This window comes from Lutjanus erythropterus, chromosome 22 (assembly GCF_056507025.1).
Source record: "Lutjanus erythropterus isolate fLutEry1 chromosome 22, fLutEry1.hap2, whole genome shotgun sequence".
Taxonomy (NCBI): domain Eukaryota; kingdom Metazoa; phylum Chordata; class Actinopteri; order Lutjaniformes; family Lutjanidae; genus Lutjanus; species Lutjanus erythropterus.
Genome location: NC_139338.1, coordinates 5,165,841 through 5,184,771, shown reverse-complemented (window position 1 = coordinate 5,184,771; position 18,931 = coordinate 5,165,841). Strand labels below are relative to the sequence as shown.

At 38.9% G+C, this 18,931-nt stretch overlaps 1 protein-coding gene across 1 annotated transcript; it reads right to left on the bottom strand.

The window, feature by feature from the left end:
* Positions 1-949: 949 nt before the first annotated feature.
* On the bottom strand, positions 950-13,239 carry samm50l (sorting and assembly machinery component 50 homolog, like). The gene is made up of 15 exons (XM_084711097.1): positions 13,073-13,239; positions 11,935-12,048; positions 11,698-11,799; positions 11,502-11,589; positions 11,220-11,326; positions 9,221-9,351; positions 8,855-8,942; positions 8,494-8,622; positions 7,920-7,991; positions 6,081-6,167; positions 5,722-5,792; positions 5,224-5,291; positions 3,592-3,738; positions 3,022-3,163; positions 950-1,939 (listed from the first exon to the last, which is right to left on the bottom strand). The coding sequence occupies exons 1-15, from the start codon at positions 13,091-13,093 to the stop codon at positions 1,894-1,896; spliced, it is 1,413 nt and encodes a 470-aa protein (XP_084567223.1). The 5' UTR covers positions 13,094-13,239; the 3' UTR covers positions 950-1,893.
* Between the last annotated feature and the right edge of the window lie 5,692 nt (positions 13,240-18,931).

Below are 18,931 nucleotides of genomic sequence, written 5' to 3'. Positions count from 1 at the left end.
CTTGCTCCACACTAGCTCCGGCTCTTCACCTGCTGTACACCTGCCCAGACTCCCACACAGAACAAGGTCTGATCAAACACTCATCTGGCCCCATCCACACTCAACTGCCCCGCACAGGTTCCTGTGGAGCAAAGGTTCAAACAGTCGGCTCGCAACCTGCAGAGAGGCAGGGCACTGATGTATGCACGCACGCACGCACGCACACACACACACACTCATGTCATCTGGAAACAAAAGTGCATGCAACCTTAATACTACGTGTCGTTCAGGTTAGATTGTACCCTGTGGACCTGATGACTTTCTGGCAATGACTGCATTTATTCCACGCTTTGGATGTCCTTTTATCCCATAATGTAATAAAACTTTTCATAAATTTAACTGTAAGACACTTGGGTGTGTGCAAAACACAACAGCATTTCACACTAAAGAAAAGGTGGAACAGTGTTGTACTTTCGAAATGCCATATTTTATTTAATGGTGTCTCCTGTGAAATGTGAATATTTTCAGAAATGTGTTCTGTCTTTTTTGTGTCTTGTTTTTGAAAAGTCGAATTTTGTGAAATGTATTTTGCGAAATGCTGGTTTCAGAAATGTGTTTTGTGAAACGTTTTGTCGTTAAATGTCACTTTGTGAAATGTGTTTTCATGAGGTGTTTTGTGAAATGCTGTTTTGCAAAATGTCATGTTTTGGAAATGTCGTGTTTTGACTCACAAGGCCACTGCAGGTCTAGTCCAAAATGTCATACACCCAGTCGAGGTTAGTCTTGGAAAAAGACAGCCATAATACAGAAAAAAACCTTCACTTTAAAAGGCATACAACATGTATCATGAACAGATCAAATCAAATCAAATGAATCACAGTGCATAATATACAGAAGTGATACCTGCATCTGGTCAGTTTTCCCACATGATAGTTGAATATGTATTTGAGAAACCACAAAAGGAGAGAAATCAGGGGAGCAGCTGTGATTTATTTGTGAACAACTTCAACAACATCAAAAAGAGGACTAACGGTAAGAGCACTGGTGGTGGATGTTGCTCAGGGAGGGGTTCCCACCTCTGCTGCCGGCCCCAGAGATCAACCTGCCGTTCTTCACATCCGACAACAACGTTTGACTTTGGCATGAGGGTCGATTCCCTTCGAACACCGCTGTTTTGACTAAAAAGTGCTGGTTTCTCCCCGTTCGTTCCCTGGCTGCCCCTGCAATCGTTCAATCGCACGGTACAACTCGACAATACTCATCAGGTCAGAAGATTGTGTGGTGTGCGGTTAACTGTCAAAACAAAATCATTCACAAGTCCCGCTCCTGGATAAGAAGCAGTGCTAGAAGGCAAAGAGGGAACATGCCAAAAATCTCTTTAACATTCTGGAGAATAAATTACTTTGTGTCACCACAGGAAACACAGTGGGTGGAATCTCTAGTAGTTGACTTTTCCCACAGACAAGGTGCCGGTGCTGGAAGAAAGAGGAGCAGAAATGCTCAAATTTAAAACAAAACCATGATTCAATAACCTACTGAAGAGCAGAAACACTGATAGGTTGTTTGAATTTGTCCACAATTCACCATGATTGTATTTTTGTATCTTAGTTGCTTTTAACAAAATGTTAAATCTGGTTACTTTCATCTCAAAAGAAGACCTGTCCTGTTTTTTTACTGCAAGAAGTTTCACTAGTTGTACGGCCCAGCACTGGCACTTTGTTGTTCAAAAGCCTGAACTGGTGGATATCAAAGGAGGGTTGGGGGGTCAGGCACATTTTCCCCAGGACATACAGTATGACCCATGCTAGTGTTACACGCTCTACAACAAGTTACAGGTGACAAACAACAAGACGGCCTTCTCCCTTTTCACATCCCAGCCTCTGCTGGAACACCGAGGCCAGAGGAGTGATGAGGCTACAGGAAGCGGATTCCTGCTCCAAACTGGACACCGTCACATATCCTACGAGAGGAGAGAAGAAATGGTGTCAGACAAATCCTTGAATGACACAGTGCTGTATGTATTATTCTGCTGATTTAGCATTGCACTTATAGCGCTATCACACTAATGATGGACAGTTTAAAAAAACAGAAAGGATCCAAACTGATGCAGCAGAACCATGCATTCTTCTTCCTTGTCAAAGCTTGGTGCCTACATGACCCACGACGCAACTTGATTACCAAAAGTTTGGTCGGAGATTGGGGCGTGTTGTGCTAGTAATGGTGAATATAGCAATAAGCTGTGAGCGGCAAGCAGAGATGAGGAGCTGGACACAGGGTCTGATAAGCTCCCTTCTTCGTAACTCCACACTGGCAGATTTTTATCGTCTTCAAACCTGTAGTCTTCAGCCCTAACCGATGCTGACTCAAGCGCCATCACTTGAGAATATTTATTAGACTTCACAGTCTAAACTGGAAAGCTGCGTCAACAGCATATGTAGATGCTGGGGCCTGCGTTGTTACCACAGCAACCCACAACTTGCATATAACAGTAAGGACAATCTGTCCTAAAGATTTGTCTTAAAGCTTCATACACATTTTATACGCTTGAGTTTGAGAATCTACGGTGTAAAGGTTTTGAGGAAGACCCCCATTTTATTTGTATGTTACACACACACATGAATGTGACATGATTCATATTTCTACCAACAGTTTCATGCTACTCCACTCACTGACAGTAGGCAGCAGTAACAGGCCTAGAAACATTTCAATGTGGCAGCAGAGTCAGGGAAGAAGAGGACTGGTAATTAACAGTCATGAATGTTACCAGTAAAGGGTCGAAATATTTTAAAAATCTGCACAGTAAACCTCAAAGGTACATACAATATATTATATATTCAAAAAGTTTTGTTTTTCAACCCATGCCACGTTTCTGAGCTTCCAACAGGAAGCCATTTCTTTTAAAACACAGTGTCCTTTTAGATGTGGTGACAATATCGGAGTGAAGACTGGTTTAACTCAATCTGCTTCATTCTTTTTTGTCAAAGTCAACATGAGTGAGCTTTTAGTCCTGTGATACGTAGGAGTGTCAGTGAACAGTAGTACCTGTCTCCACTCTGAACTCCCATGGGCACACAGTAGTTGAGCTCCAGTCTGGCGATGTTGCCGAGCCGCAGCACGATGCCCGCTCCGTACGACCAGCGGATACACTCAGCTAGCTTCTGAAGGTGTGCCCGGGGACCCTCACCTGCACAACAACACTCAACATGTTTACAACCCAGCTGGGACATTGTGGTGTTCACTATCAGTCAAAAACATTACAGAAATGTATTAATCAGATGTTTAACCAATTCAAAATAAAACCTTGACTGTTTTTATTACTTTTCTCCTGCAAAGTAATTTGAGTTGCATTTTTTTGTATGAAAAGTGCTGTACAAATAAAGTTTATTATTATCATTACAAAAACAACATCTGGAGTGAGGCTAATTTGATGAGGAGAAATTATGTAATTTCTCTATGCATTATATATTTTCACATATACTGCTTTTTACCGATGTAAATCTGCTCTTCACATCACAGTGACCTATACAAGTGAGATTTCTGCCAATCAGTCAGCGTTGACTTTTTAACACAACAGGTACTTAACACATTCACTACGTTCTTTGGTGAACCCACCATAGTTGAGGTTGCAGAGGTTTCCAGCGTTGAGGAAAAAGTGTGTTCTGAAAAGGTCTCCGAAGCCGCCCTTGCCCGGTCTGAAGGGCAGTGGAGTGTAGAGGTGCACACCACCCGCCCAGTACGCCTCTCCACCCAGATAGTCACCTGGAACACACAGAGGAGTAAACCGAGATCAGCTGCTGGACTACAGACCAGTCCCTCCAGGACGCTGCAATGTTGTGATTGTAACAATTCACACAAATTTAACCAATCCTTGTGAATTCTGCATAAGCTTGTAATTTTTCCACAAAGTGGCTCAATCACTGTTGCTTCCTGCAACTTCTACAAATCAAACATCATTTTTTTTTTGCATTTGTTTCCTTATTTTGTCACAAGTACTGAAAAGAACACAAGCTTGTCTTTGTTATTGACGTTTATCAACGCTGTGTGTACTTTTATCTTTATATATTATATTTCTCTTTGTGGAATAACTCCCCCAGTACACGTCTTCGTCTACAAGTAAAGCATATTCTGTTAGAGTTTTTGTAATCCTGAGCCTTCTTGGAACACTCAGAACAGAGTGCAATCTTGTTTTCCTTTGAACAAGTTGCCTTTGATTTTTAACAAATTGTACCAAAAGAAAAAAATACTGGAACTTTTTTTTTTTTTTTTTTTTCTTTAGAAACAATTCATCCTTGGTCCTGCAATTTTATTGAAAAGAAATGCCTAAAACATTGCAACAGGCATCTTTTTCTATTTTTAGAAATGAAAAAATAGAAAATAGAAATGAAATCAGGCATTTTAAGCTGCAACAATCCCAAAAGAAGCCTGTGAAATCCTGCAGGGACTAAATATAATTTCTCTTGTGTAGTGGTTCTTATTACACTGACTTATCTTTATATTAGACACATTCAGCTGCAGCTCCTGCAGTACTTCTCTTATTTACAGTTTGACATGTAACAAAGGAATGTTGTGGTATTATGGTATGTGTCTTACACAACATGTCACCATGATGTCCACAATAATGAGCCAGATTGTTGCCTTTTCCCCTCATCATATAAATAACATTAACAAGTGTGTCAATTTAAGGAACAGCAGCTCCTTTGCATTTTGCAGTAAAATCCTTATTATTTTAACTACAACTAACATTATAAATCAAATGTTATTTTTTTACTGTGAAAATCATTTATATTATTAATATACATTATCAGCTATAGGTTTGGTTAACTGGTAACTCAAAGTAACTCAAAGTTGCCCACAGGTGTGAATGTGAGTGGTTGTGTGTCTCTATGTGTTATTCCTGTGATGAACTGGGTGACTTGTCCAGGGGGAACCCCGCCTCTCACCCAGTGTCAGCTGGGATAGACTCAAGAATGAATGAATAAAATATCAGCTATAAGAATATCTGTTTTAACAGACTGAATCACAAAATTAAAGTGGAATTTTTAGACAACTTTTCTATAAAAGCCGAAGTAGATTTGTCTAGTTTGTTTGATGCACTAGAAAAAAACACAAATGAACATTTGAAGAGTCAGATCTGCTCATTGTTTTTGTTGTAACAGTGAAATTTCCATATCAGCTGAAAAAAAAAAAAAAAAATCAAATGTTGCACTCTTAATATCTACAACTGACAGTCTGCACAGTTTTTACCTTCACTCTGTGGCCCGATGCTGTACATCCCAAACCCTCGTACACTGGTGGGACCTCCAAGGTAGAACCTGGATAAAATACACAACTGTCATTGAACCACTGGACCATCCAGTCAGAGTGCAGTGCTGTCACAACATTACAGATCTACCATTTGAAACCAGGAGCTCATTAATAGCTCAAAGTTAAAGTAAACAAATGCAGCGTACGCATGCATTAGAATCAAATGTATGTATGCATATGCTAGTATAATTATATAAACAGTGTACATATGTACACATGTGGGTATACATGTATGTCATGTATGTATAACCATGTGGTACTATGATATGAGTAGTGATGTGTTGGTAACCTGAGATCACCCTCTACTCTAGAACATGAGTGTATGCAGTGACCTTACTTAACCATCTTTTCACTTTTGTTTAAAATCGTCTGTACCTGACCAAATTTATGCCAAACTTTTCAGAGGAAGATGACAGCTCTTGGATGAATCAGACGTACCTGTCAGCGATGCAGGACTGCTGTCCTCCCAGGGGATAAAGCATCCCACCCCAGAGAGAGGCAGACAGCACCTGAGAGGACACAAAATGTTTTCATTATAGAGACAAAAAAAATGTGTTCAGTGAAAAATATCAACACTAACCGTTTCTCCTCAACTAATTCAGTGCTGCTTTATTGCCCACTTGTGGTTCTTTAATGCAACTACAGTTACAAATGCAAAGCATGATGGGAGGCTTGAAGCATTACAATAAATGTCCACAGGTCTGTTTATACACTGGCTGAGAACAAACAATACATCCTAAAATCTTTTAGAGAAGAATCTTGTTAAACAGTTTTACAGTGACTTTTTTCTGTCTTACTGAGTCCCAGAAGAGTCGTCTGTTGAGCTGCAGCTCAAAATCCTCTTTCAAGAAGCTGGCGTCTCCTCCTGTGTAACCAGCCAGTTCCTGCAGGGCAGCCAAACACACACACACACACACACCTTAATAACATCTTTGGAAAATCGGACAAGAGAGCTGGTAGAAAAACAACAAGAAATACAATTACTCATTTTGTTATAACTTCTGCCAAAACAACCCCCGACAGCTGTTGATTAATGTATCAAAAGTTCAACTGTGTTGAGTTTGAAAACATCCAAGTGAGCTGGGAAGAATTTAACATTTCTTTGTTGTGTTACTGTGATGTGTAAATTTACTTGAGTATTTCCATCCTCTACTACTTTTAACTTCACTAGATTTATTTGACAGATATATTTATAAAACATCAAAAAACATAAAAGCCTATAAAATACAACATAGCATTTCAACAAGCTTTATGTTTTTTTCTGACTATATCTGTCAAATAATTCTGCAAATAAAAATACAACATAGATTCCTGATATGCATGTTAAATAATTATCAAAAAAAGCACAGTAAATAAATATATATTAAATTTTTTTTTAAAGATTAAACCAGTGGTGTCCAACCTCCTCCTGATATAAAGAGAGTGTATTTGAGTCCCTCTGTCACGTTTCAAAGAGATATTTCCCCTTTAAACTTCTCAGATGATTTCATTTAATAATTGTTTGTGGTCAAAAGAGGGAAAATTAACTAATATTTTACAAAAAAAAAGCAAAGATCAGAGAAAAGTAATATGAATATGTATATAAAAATAATCTCCACCTCAATCAGATCCAACAGTAAAATGCTGCTTTAACACTGATGCATGAGTCATAGGTACTATAACTTAAAGGGACAGTTCACCTCAAGATCAAAAATATATATTTTTCCTCTTACCTGTACTGCCTAGATCTGGTGAGCTGCAGAGTTGTGGAGATCAGATGTTTGCCTTCTCTCCAGTGTAAATGACCTAAATATCACTCATCTTGTGGAGCTCAAAGCACCAAAAAATACATTACAAACTGAACAGCAAACTGTCTTTACAAAACTCATGACTCATTTATTCAAGATAATCCACAGACCTGGTTATGAGCAGTTTCATGCAGGAACCATTCTCTTTTAAGTAGAAAGAAAATAGTTCCTACGTGAAACTGCACACAAGGTCTGTGGATTATCTTGAGTAACTGTCATGAGTTCTGGACAGAGACACTGCTGTTGAGTGGATTTTGCCACTTTGAGCACCACAAGCCACTGCTATTTAGCTCCATTATATTGGAGAGAAGGCAGACATCTCTACAGCTGATATCTCCACAAGGTAAGAGGAAAAATATGTTTGTTTTTATATTTTGGGGTGAACTGAATCTTTTGGTATGATTTAGACTTCAGGACCTCTACATGTTCCATTCAGCCTCCAAAAGCAGCTGAACTTCTTCCCTTGTTTGAATCATTTAGTACAGCTCGCTCGCAGAAATTTGGCATGGAGGTCAACTGTTTGTGAGGGTGTGTGTGTGTGTGTGTGTGTGTGTGTGTGTGTGTGTGAATGCATGAACAAGTGGATGCATGCACACATGCTGTTGCAGCTATTGTGTAAAAAGACATTTAAACATTCTTCAAAAAAACAAGAGAATAAATCTGAACAAGATGAGACAAGTCACTCTGTTCATAATTAAGTTTTTTTTTTTTCAGGCATTTTTACAGATAAGACTGTTCTGTATGGTGTCTAGACAATGAAACTGTAAAGTTGACTAAAAAAAATTCATTTATTAAATCAGAAACTCACTAAAGAATTTCCCACAGTGTAAAATGATGCTTGCACCTCACCTGGTTGATCCGCAGTAAGGCACCTCTGCTGGGGAAAATGGCAGAATTCCTTGAATCGATTGACACAGTGTGCTGCGAACAAACCAAACAAGAGCTCTACTGAACTGGTGCGGTGGACAAAATCATTGTACAACCCTCATAAACATTTCCTGGAAATTGTATTATATATCTCAGACACATAAGGCAAAAAAGTTCTGTCTTCAGAAGAAGCTAAATTATGCAAAACCTAAAAATCTAGGGCTGCAACTAACATTTATTTTCATTGTTGATTAATCTGTTGATTATTTCGATTGGCTGTTTGGTCCATAACGTGTAAGAGAACTGTGAAAAATGTTGATCGGTGTCTCCCAAAGTACAAGATGAGGAGGAGTAAAGAAACCAGAAAATATTCACATTTAAGAAGGTGAAATCAGAGACTTTTTCCTTGATAAAAATGACTCAAACTGATTAATTTCTCCTCAAAATACTTGATCGGTGATTACTTGAATAATTGGTTAAACAGTTAATCATCGCAGCTCTACAGAATCAGACATTATGAGTGCAGTAGGAGGGAGAAAAAGGTTCTGGGTCGTACTGAGAGGGCAGATTTCAGCGAGTGTCCACTCTCCTCTCGCACGGCGAATGAAGCGCTGCGTGCCAGGCAGCCCAGCTCCCTCCATACACCCTCCCACTTCAACGTGTGGTTGGTCATCCCGAGAGGAAACTGCAGGAGGACAAGATGGAGGACTTCAGTTCACTGATGACATAAGATGACATCCAGTGTGATTGTACAAATACAGTGAGGTGTGTTCATTTCATGCATTACAGATTTAATTTATAGTTTTCTCAAATAGCTTTATATGAGATTTTTTACACACAGTGAAAATGTGTCTCTGTGACAGTGGTTACAGATTTTTGGCCTCACTTTACATTTAGTTAAAACTTTTCTCTCTTACATTGACTTCTGCAGACATGCCTCTGTCGGTCTCTTTTAAGGAGCTCCATGGAAACTGGCCGGTGACTTTGTACAGGTTGAGGGTGAGGCTGAAACAAAAAGAGGACACCAGATCTGAAAAGCGCAGAACTGCAAAACTCTGGTCCATTCAAGCTAACACTTGAAATCCAAGATTTGAGAGTCAGACATCTTAAAAGCATAGCATTCACTTTATGTAGTCAGGATGTCTGCGCTTTCTTAAATGCACCATCAATATCCTATTCAGAACATCCTCTGCACTCAGTAGTAATGTACCTGATTTGTATTTAATGGACACAAAAATGGAAACAGCATCAGTGTTGGTTTAAGATGTGTCTCTCTGACATACTTGCGTTCAAAGTGTCCAGGCTGGGGCTTGAAGAAAGACAGGCCGTATGATGTCTCCTTGGTCCCGTAGGAGAACTGGAAGGTGAGTTTCTCCGCTCGACCCAACATGTTGGGCAACTTCAGACCCAGAACCTGGAAGACAGGACACACGTCAGCTAATGACATCATTTAAGCTTCTACTGCGACGGCACATGTGTTCAGATTCATCCAATGCTTTTAACTTGTTATTAACTAAAAAAGTCCTGAGCTTTGTGTTGTAGATACTTAAAGCTGCCATCAATAACTAGAGCTGGATATATTTAACATAACGTTGAGATCTCTGATTTTTCTCCCCTGTTGTCAAATTGCAAGACCTTCCCAACTCTAACAGCCAGAGACAGATGCTATTGCTGACCGGCTTGTGACTTTTCCACATATAAATTCAGTGATTTTTCCTCTCATAAGTTGCCAGAAACACTACACACAACAACATCACAGGAACTGACAAAGACATTGTGATTTTTTTGTTCAAAATCACATGACATAATCACCAGCTGTACACAGCAGGACCTACTAGACTCTTCCTGCATGAGATGGAGGCTGTTTCCCAGAATGAAGTGCGACATTATAGTTCCATATAAATTCAGACATTTTTCTCATAAAAACACAGAACCTTCTGCCACCTACTGTTGGGTGAGTGGGTCAAAGGGAGGGACTTTTCTCTCTTATTTTTTTGTTGTCAGACTCAGGAAGCAAACGGAGAGAAATGTTGTGAATCAAATCCATTATAAAATTGACCTGAAGTTAATTTCTCCTCATTTAGGCAGACTGAGATTAATTACATCACAGCTATTTACAGCAGTTTTGATTGTACTTGTTGTTTTGTCTGGTGTTTTTTTTAGAGGGATGTAGAATCAAACTTGGGTTAAGACACTACAGTGAACTGCAGCAACGTTCTACAATCCTGCTGAAGTCTAGAGGGTCAACAACTGTTATCACTGTGATGATGATGATGGTGATGGTGATGATGACAGCTTTTACAGGGCAGAATGGATTTGTTGTAGCAGGGACAGCACAGGTGCAACCAGTGACATTAGTGAGGGCTCTGCTCCATTCAAATGTCCTAGTAACCAGTATCAGCATACGTAATAGTACATCCATAAAACAGCTACATCTAAATGGGATGTAGCCATCAATAATGTGCTGTGCTGCTGTGACATGCTTGTCTGCTGTGAGAAAGGCTGAGTGTCTTGCAACATTCAAACAAATATTTTATTATAGGAAAGATAAACTGACTGCTGCAACCTGCCACTGACCTTTCACTAAACCCCTCCTCCAAACAGCAACTGGCCAATCACAGCTTAGTAACTGTAACTAGGCCCCACAGGCCTGTCAAGCTTTAGATGTTGAAGCAGTGTGCATGGGGCTCTGAGAAAAATGATACTGTGTCTCAGTAAAAGAAACACACTCATGGCCACTGGAAAAAGATGATAAGAGCTATGCTAACCCAGCTTGGACTACTGGCTAATGTGTGGTCAGGAAAGTGGGAATCAGGCTGGTCCAGCAACAGGAAACCAGACTTGTCCCACATCTTACACAGACCTGCTCCACCACAAAATTTAGGATCAAGGTTTTGCACTGGGACGTGGACAGACCAGTTCAAAGCTGACTGGACACCACAAGCAAGACTCTCGTGCCTCATGCAGAAATGTTTTCTTACTTTTCTCTTATATTTGTTTGCTTTCATACAAAGGCTGCAATGAGTCCTGATTTAAAGCAGTGATTAAAATGCCCACTGGACTATAATTTAAATAGAGAATTTAAAAATCTGCAGCCAATCAAAAAGTATTTTCCATGCCTGTGGAAATAAATATATTTCGCATGATGACGTGCAAATATGTTTCAGAAACTTAAGTCTGTTTGAGAGGACACTAATTAGGATCCTCAGGATATGCATCCTCTGCACTCATCCACAGAGTGAAATGTGACTGACATGAATGATATGTGAGTGTTCCTCTCACCATGCTCCCTTCATTGTTGCCGACCATGGTGTTGTAGCTTCCTGTCAGCCTCTTTATCTCTGTCACCTCGAAGGTTACATCCAGACCGTTGGGTAAAGCATCTTTACCTGAGGACGGAGAGCCAGTCAGTGTAGAGATGGTCTGTTTCTGCATATTAATGTCAGCTAAGCACACTTCAAATACAGTATATCCCACAGGACAGTGGTTCCCAAACTGGGGAGAGAGGGCCTGCAGGGACCTGCCATAGGAAAACATCTTGCAGTCACATTTCAATTGAGATACCTTCATACGTATCGATAAGAACCTCCACCTCTTTGAAGATTCCCAGGCGGAGCAGCCTCTGTCTGGCGACGTGAGCTTTCTTCATCACCTGGAAGCGAGACAGAAACAGAGCTATTACAACACTTTTCACAAGATGAAACTGATAAGTTCAGAGTGCTGTCAGGCCCCAGTGCACATTGCAGTCAGAAATACGTACATCAATGAGGTTTTTGGCATGGAAAACATCAGAGATCTCATAGCCCAGCAGGTCCTCTTTAGTTCTTCCAAGACCCTGGATGTTGACATGTTGGACGACCACCTGTAATCAAAGACATTTTACTTTTATTAGCTGAGAGTCAGATTCTTCGTGATAGCAAGTAAAAATATCCCTTTTGTGCACTAAAATGCTATGCTTTTACAAGTATTTTATATATTTAAGTCTACAACTACTCACATCTCTGTTTTCGAGGATCTCCTGCTTGGCCTCCTGCTCAATTTCTGGAGTCTCCACCAAGTCATCAGGGTTGACTCCCAAGTCCCGGCCATGCATCGGGAGAGGATCCAGACTCTGCACCGAAGATAAGGACAATGCTTAAAATGACACCGCCTGCCTGTGCCTGGAGTATCTAATGCAAATAAACACAAGAGCCCCTGGAATAAACCCTACTTTTCTGTTGAAGCTTTGTCCATACTGTGTGACTTCACTGAAGCATTTCAATTACACAAACTAACTCATTGACGCAGCAGCAGACCAGCAAGTCCTGTGTTCTGCGAGTTAAAATGAAAGATGAAACTACTCCTTTAAGGTGTCTGTTGACCACCACCTATTTTTGGTAATATGCTAACTATGGATAAGTACCTCATAATACCTCACATCAAAGAATGCAAACTATCCCTTTAAAGGGTAGCTGCAAAGAAAGAGAAAGGGCAGTAAAGGCAGTGGGTGTGGCTTTATGAGAGGACTAGGGGAGTGTCTGATGTCCTATGACCAGTGAATGTCACTGCACATGGTAAGAGTTGTTCTTTCAGTTAGTTAAGTGGGTGTGCAGCTTTAATATGAATAATTAATTATATTGAGCTAAATGACTTTACATCTTCTGGGATGTTTAGTAATTGTAAGGTTGTTGTATAGGTAAATATCTCAACCCTTTAAACTATTAAAAAAAGGAGTGAAATAACCTTCTGAAATAATTACACTGTTTTGAGCAAGTAAAATGGCGTCCTGTAATGTTCCTCTGTGTAAGTAAAGTCTAAAAGCAATAAAAGAAAACTAAAATATCGCGAAAATGACCATGACGATGTTTTTAATTAGAAATATGATGATATTTACATTTAAAAATGCCGCCCAGCCTACAATAGCGGCATTACGGGGACTTAAATGAGCTAAAGGCAAAGTTATACCGTTTCATCACCCAAAGTTAGATAGTTTATACTCAACTTTACCCGCCAGTTGTCTTTATTGTTGGTCTTTCTCTAACTGTGTGTAACAGTACATCGAGTACAAATGCTGGAGCCTTCAGCTCTGACTGTACAGGGAGGTCATGGTCAAAAACCCACAGAAAGGCCAACTGTCGGGAAGAAATGGAGTTTACCTTAGCATGGACAGTCCCCATGTTAGCTAACCGCTCCTACAAGCCTCTTCAGTCGGGGGTAGTTGCTCTGTATACAGAAGAAATTTGATAAATGACAGCGGCTACTTTCTCCAGTACCAATCCCCCTTCAAGGGAGACGCCATGACAGTTAGGGAGGTCTCGTGGTATGTTCAAGTACTCCTTGTAATGTACGCCAACTGCAACTGCGGTCTTTCGTTTCCCCCAGCTTGATGTTTATAAAACCATATGCATTTGTATATTTTGCGCTGTCTATTTGTTTGTTTGTTTGTGTAGAGATGTAAAAAAGAATATATATACAGTATATAGTTATTACTGGCGAATGTGAAGGAGAATTGCCTAAAAACCCCTCATGCGCTTCCAAAGAGGTATTCTCAAGACAGCATATACGGGTCATAATTACATTAATGTACTATTTACACATATTATAAATGTTTAAATGCCTTTATTTCACATGTCAATATATACATATTACCATGTATGATAAAGGTATTTAAGTTTTGCAGAAACCCTAAGTGTATCTTGGATTACTTTTGAAAGAGACTTGCATTTTGATTTTTTTTTTTTTTTTTTTTTTTTTGAGATTATATTTCCAACAATGCAGTAATCCCTTCACAACATAAAATAAACACAGTACACCTGTAGTATCCAAAGAGTGCCTGTTTGATCACCACATAGACCCAACCATTGTCTTAAAATACACAAATATATTTAACAAATAAATATTTAATGTCTTATTGAATGTAATATTAAGCATTAAATAACATAATTACTTAGTCATTCAATTCAGCTTTTAGTTATATAATTATTTGTGCATTTATATATTTACTTTTGTCCCTTGAAGACAGTACAAATTCTACCGAGAGAAAAGTGAAAGCTGACAAATGTCTTGTTCTTGAAAGCATCACTTGTATCTTCTCACTGTGATTGGATAGAAATGAGAAAGCACTGACGTGGGCGGGGCGGGACCGAAGTCATGTTGAAGCAGCGTCTCCAGGAGATGGCGTTATTTCACCTCCGTATAATTTCAGTTCAAACGCAACAAAAAGTTGACAGAACGTCAAAACACTCGTAAATTGCTCTTGAATTTGGACTGAGGACAGTTTGGTAGTTTCCCAGCCAGCTTCGTAACTGTCTGTAAGTATGTTTCACTGCTGTAGCCTCTGAAACAAAAATACCATCAAAGTTATAAGTAGATAAAGCCACAGGATACTAACACATTAAATTATGGGACGTAGCATTGAATTACTAAGCGACTTCCCTCACTATTCAAGTCTTTTTGTCTAAGAAAAATAAAGTTTTATATCGGAGACCTAATATAATAATATAATATTTAATATTATTCAGTAATTCTCAGCCACTGTGACCCGTGAACTTTCAGGGCAGCCATTTTGACATAGGACATAGGAGAATAAACAGGTGTTACTAATGATACTAATTAAGGTCTATCGTTATGCTTTTCATTTACAGACACAGAATGGATTAACCTGTTAGTGACATGTGGCCTCACACACGTTCCCCCAAACAATTTCATTATTGTACAATAAAATAGACATTAATAAATGATATGAATTTTATTTTATGAATCTTAAAAAAATAGAAAAAAAAATACAACGTTATTAATTATTTGATATTTTAATGGGAAATATGGAGAAAAAATACTTTAAAAAATTCTAAATGAAATATTGTTGGTAAAATGAGATAAGCTATCTTTTCCATCATTGTTTTAGGCACATGTGCAAGTCCCAGTGTCACAGAAAGGCTAAAAGGAGAAGTTACATAACTAATGCAAATGAAAAAGGAAATTGGCCTGATTAAAAACTTTATTCTTATTTCAATATATGTTCTTAAATGATAAATAAATTAACTATCTATTGATGTATGTATGTATTTTTTAATAATTCCTTTTTTAATATCCATTAAAATATCAAACAATGACTTACTTTGTAATTTAGTCTATTTATTCATGGAGTGTAAATGAATTAGTAAACAAATTTGATAATGCCTGTTGCTGCCTCCATGAAAAAAATGATCATATGTGGATCTGGAGAAATTTAAGGGCAATATGGAAAGCAGGACAGAAGGCCCATTTTCTTAATTCTCCTTTTTTTTATATTTAAATTGTTGCACATAAAAGTGACTAAAAGGCTATTCACAATGTAAGTATAAGAACTGAGATAATATAGGTATAGTTTTCAAATGTAACAAAAACAACAGAATAAAAACATAAAATGCCTCCATGCTGCTCGTCTGGTGTAATCCAAGTCTCTAATACCCCAGTGTTGATCCTTAGCTTGGAGCCACATTCACATGCACACTGTCTGAACCGGGTGTGTGTGTGGTGTGCCGACGCCACATCGGTTGTCATTTGTTTTTTTCGTTTGAAAACTGGTCACCATTCACTTCCATTGTTTGGGAGATTCTGCAACACTGTTTTCCTGTCAAACTCCAGCAGTGTTTTGTGGACTCAAAAACTAAACCCGATCCTCAGTCAACATGAGGGTGAGTAGATAATGACTGAACTTTCATTTTTGGGTGAACTGTCCCTTTAATTTGTGTATTTTATCAACCAGGGTCCCAGTCAGTCAAATGACTACAAACTAATCGCCACACTAAAGACCAGTAGCTGTTTGGTCCTCTGAAGGTCTGGGACTTTTGCCTCCCATGATGTCAAACCACTAGATGTCAGTGTTTCTAAATCCTGACACTCTTGTCGCCTCTCATGATTCACAGTACTGTGCCAATAAATATTGAAGTGGAACAACCAACTGCATTTAAGGTATTGCTTACGCCTGTGCTTCTTAAATTGCCCTTATACAGTAATGCTAAAGTGGTTCCCAGACCATAGTCTCAGGACCTTTAATGGTCCTTAGAGGGGCACAGTTAGTCCAACAATGTAGTTTAGATGCATTTTAATGTTTTAAAGTCAAAACAACAATATGAGTATGGATGAGGATCTTGATAGAATAACTTAATCAACCAGAACTCCTTTTGGCTTATGACCCCTTAAAATGAACTTGTGACACAACATCATAGACAGGTTGTGGACATGAACTGTTATCAGTTTTTGTTTCTCAAACAGTTAAAAGATGTTTAGACCTCTGGAGAGATGAAATGTCAAATGTTTAATAAAAACAAAAACAAAAATTAGAAAAAAAGTCAGAAAGAAATAACTTTATTTTCTTTCTTATCACTGTAATAATCTGGTAACCCCACAGATTTGTCTATGGATTTTTGGGACTCCCAGCCATAGGTTGGGAACCACTGCTATAAATCCCAATAAAGTTAATTAAACTTTATTGTTTCTTCTTTTTTCTTCTAACTTGCGTCTTACGTCTTTTGACTTGAAATGATAAATGAATGTACCATACAGATTTCGACCAACTCTTTAAATTAAGTTTAGCAGACTTCCTGACATGTATCTCTCTCTCAAAACCCTTCTTTTTTAATAGTTTGAATAACACATATGATAAAACTTGCCATGTCTCCAATACACTTTATAATAAGTCATGGTTATTTACAATATTGCAAACCATGATAAAAGTTATTGAATTCAGTCTCTACACCCTTAGACTTAAAACTGAATCACTGGGAGCAATTTCAGATATTGTTCTTGTGTGATTGCTGGAAAAAAGTAGCACCAACAGGAGGAGCTGAAGCTGTAACTTATGTGTAAAATGAAGAACTGACTCTTCAAATTGAGAAAATGTAAAAGGAAATTCAATTTGTTTGTAATGTTAGTCAGTGTGACTTAAGAGTTGTTGGTTCAGCTGAATTAGAGAATCAGAGTGCTTACTGCCTATGTGTTTCCAGTAAGACAGACAGGCAGGGTGGGGCTTGTCACGGACCTTGGTTGGCGTTTACAGTGGTGGTTCAAAGTGGTTCATGGATGTAAGAGGGACAGTGGTCCTGTTAGCTGACTCTTCCCAGACTGAGGGCTCCCAGTTAACACAGCCAGACCCGGACCAAAACTGGCTCTGAGCCAGTTGACCACAGGGAACAGGCTGCAGTGCCGAGGTGTTTTTTTTTTTTTTTTCTGGGTGTTTCTCTCAGCACCCCGGGACTGAGTCGTGGCTCATAGAGCTAACAGTAGTTAGTGTTTAGTTTACTTACTTTAGCCACAAGTAAAGCTATGTTTCCATCAGGGAACTCTGTAGACGACCTTGGTACTGTATTCCCGGTCGCTCTCAGAGGCTGTGTTCATTCCAGTGACCATCTGTGTTCACTGGGAAGCTGCTGAACCTAGTCCCGTTTCCTGAAATGAATGAACGTTGAAGCTGTGCAGCCTGAGGACATTGGGGGAAAAACAGAAAATATTTTCTATATAAAATATGATACAGTTTCATCCAAATCACCCAATGGAGCCATAAAGTTGTGCTTTTGTACAGCGAGACCTGTTCCTCAGAAACATTCCATGCCGTCATAAGCAAGAACGTATTTCATTGGATGCAAATTTAGTGTACAGCCCAGAGTGCAAGATGAGTCATCAGCAGTTTTTAATCATTTTACAGAAAAATATAAACTTTGAAATACCATTAAAAATACCTGAGAATATCTACAAAATGACTTTTTTGTCATTGCTGGGCCGGATACTGGTGTATTGTAAAGGTGACTTATACCCCTTTTCTATACATGTGCTGGTTTGACCTGACTCGGTTGGACTCGGCACATCAGCACAGCATGGCAGAGATTTGCATTTCCATTACCACAAGGCCACGATCAGCCCTGACAGAACATAGAAAAAAGTATATTTAAACAGCCTGTTGTGAACACAAGAACACTGCACTGCAATGTCTTTTTCATGCAGTGTTGTTTATACTGTATATATATTGCTGCTGATTGGGTAACACCTGTGGCACACCCACCAAACGAGACAAAATGTATCCCAAAATAGACCATTGTGCAACATTTTGTGAAAATGTGCCATTCAATGTGGAAAATGTAGCAAAACGGTGCACATTTTCAGATTGAACATGTCCATGAACCTGGACTACCTGCCTGAGGGTGTGTCCTTTTATTGAAACTGCAGGTAAAAACTGCAGGTAACTGTAACAAACAAGCTGTAAAACAGATAAGCTTTAAATATTATTTATTATAAATTCTTCACAGTAAATGTCCCCCATTATGTTGTTATTTAGAAGATTTTATTATGAAGCAGCAGTGGGGTCGTCACAGGTTGGTCACAGTTTGGTGCGATAAACATGGTAATGGAAACACAAATCAGCATGTCACAGTTACTCAGCTTGGCCAAAAGTGACAATGGAAAAGTCATATTATAGACCTTTCACAGTTTGTAGACAATGAGCAAGCATTTTGTCAAAATTGCGCAGTTTGGCAATGGCAATGTGGTGGACACCAACAGTGGGCACTGCAAACGCGAGCAGTTTTGATCACATCTTCAGTCCAATCAACACATTTTATTCCTTGCAGTCATACAGGCCACTGATTGCTCTGAAACTGTCATGATCCTGTCAGAATTCTGTAAAACTTAAGTCGACCGGTGGAATATCATTTGTAACATATTGTAAATGCAACAGCCAGACATTTTGGTGATTTTGGTGCTGGTAAAATGTTTAATTAATATTAATTAACATTTGTATCTTGATATCTTGTTTGGATGACTCGGGGAGACAGCTACTTCTGTGGCTGAAATGTGCGCGCAGCTTTTCCATGATGTCAGTTGTCTATAGCATGATACATATCTGACATCTATTTCATGGGAACTTTAAACTTACTGAACATGTTTTCTCAAGTACAGAGCAATTAATATCAAGTTTATTTGACTCACAATGTTAATTGTGTTGAATCATTACAAATTACCTGTTTGTCTTTTTGAATCCA

Bases quoted from the DNA above. Each gene is read 5' to 3' on its own strand.
- samm50l (XM_084711097.1), bottom strand. From the start codon at position 13,093: ATGGGGACTGTCCATGCTAAG. The intron at 11,800-11,934 runs GTGAGTAGTTGT...CTTTGATTACAG, and splicing joins AGATCCTCGAAAACAGAGAT to GTGGTCGTCCAACATGTCAA. The intron at 7,992-8,493 runs GTACGACCCAGA...GTTTGTTCGCAG, and splicing joins CGCTGAAATCTGCCCTCTCA to CACACTGTGTCAATCGATTC.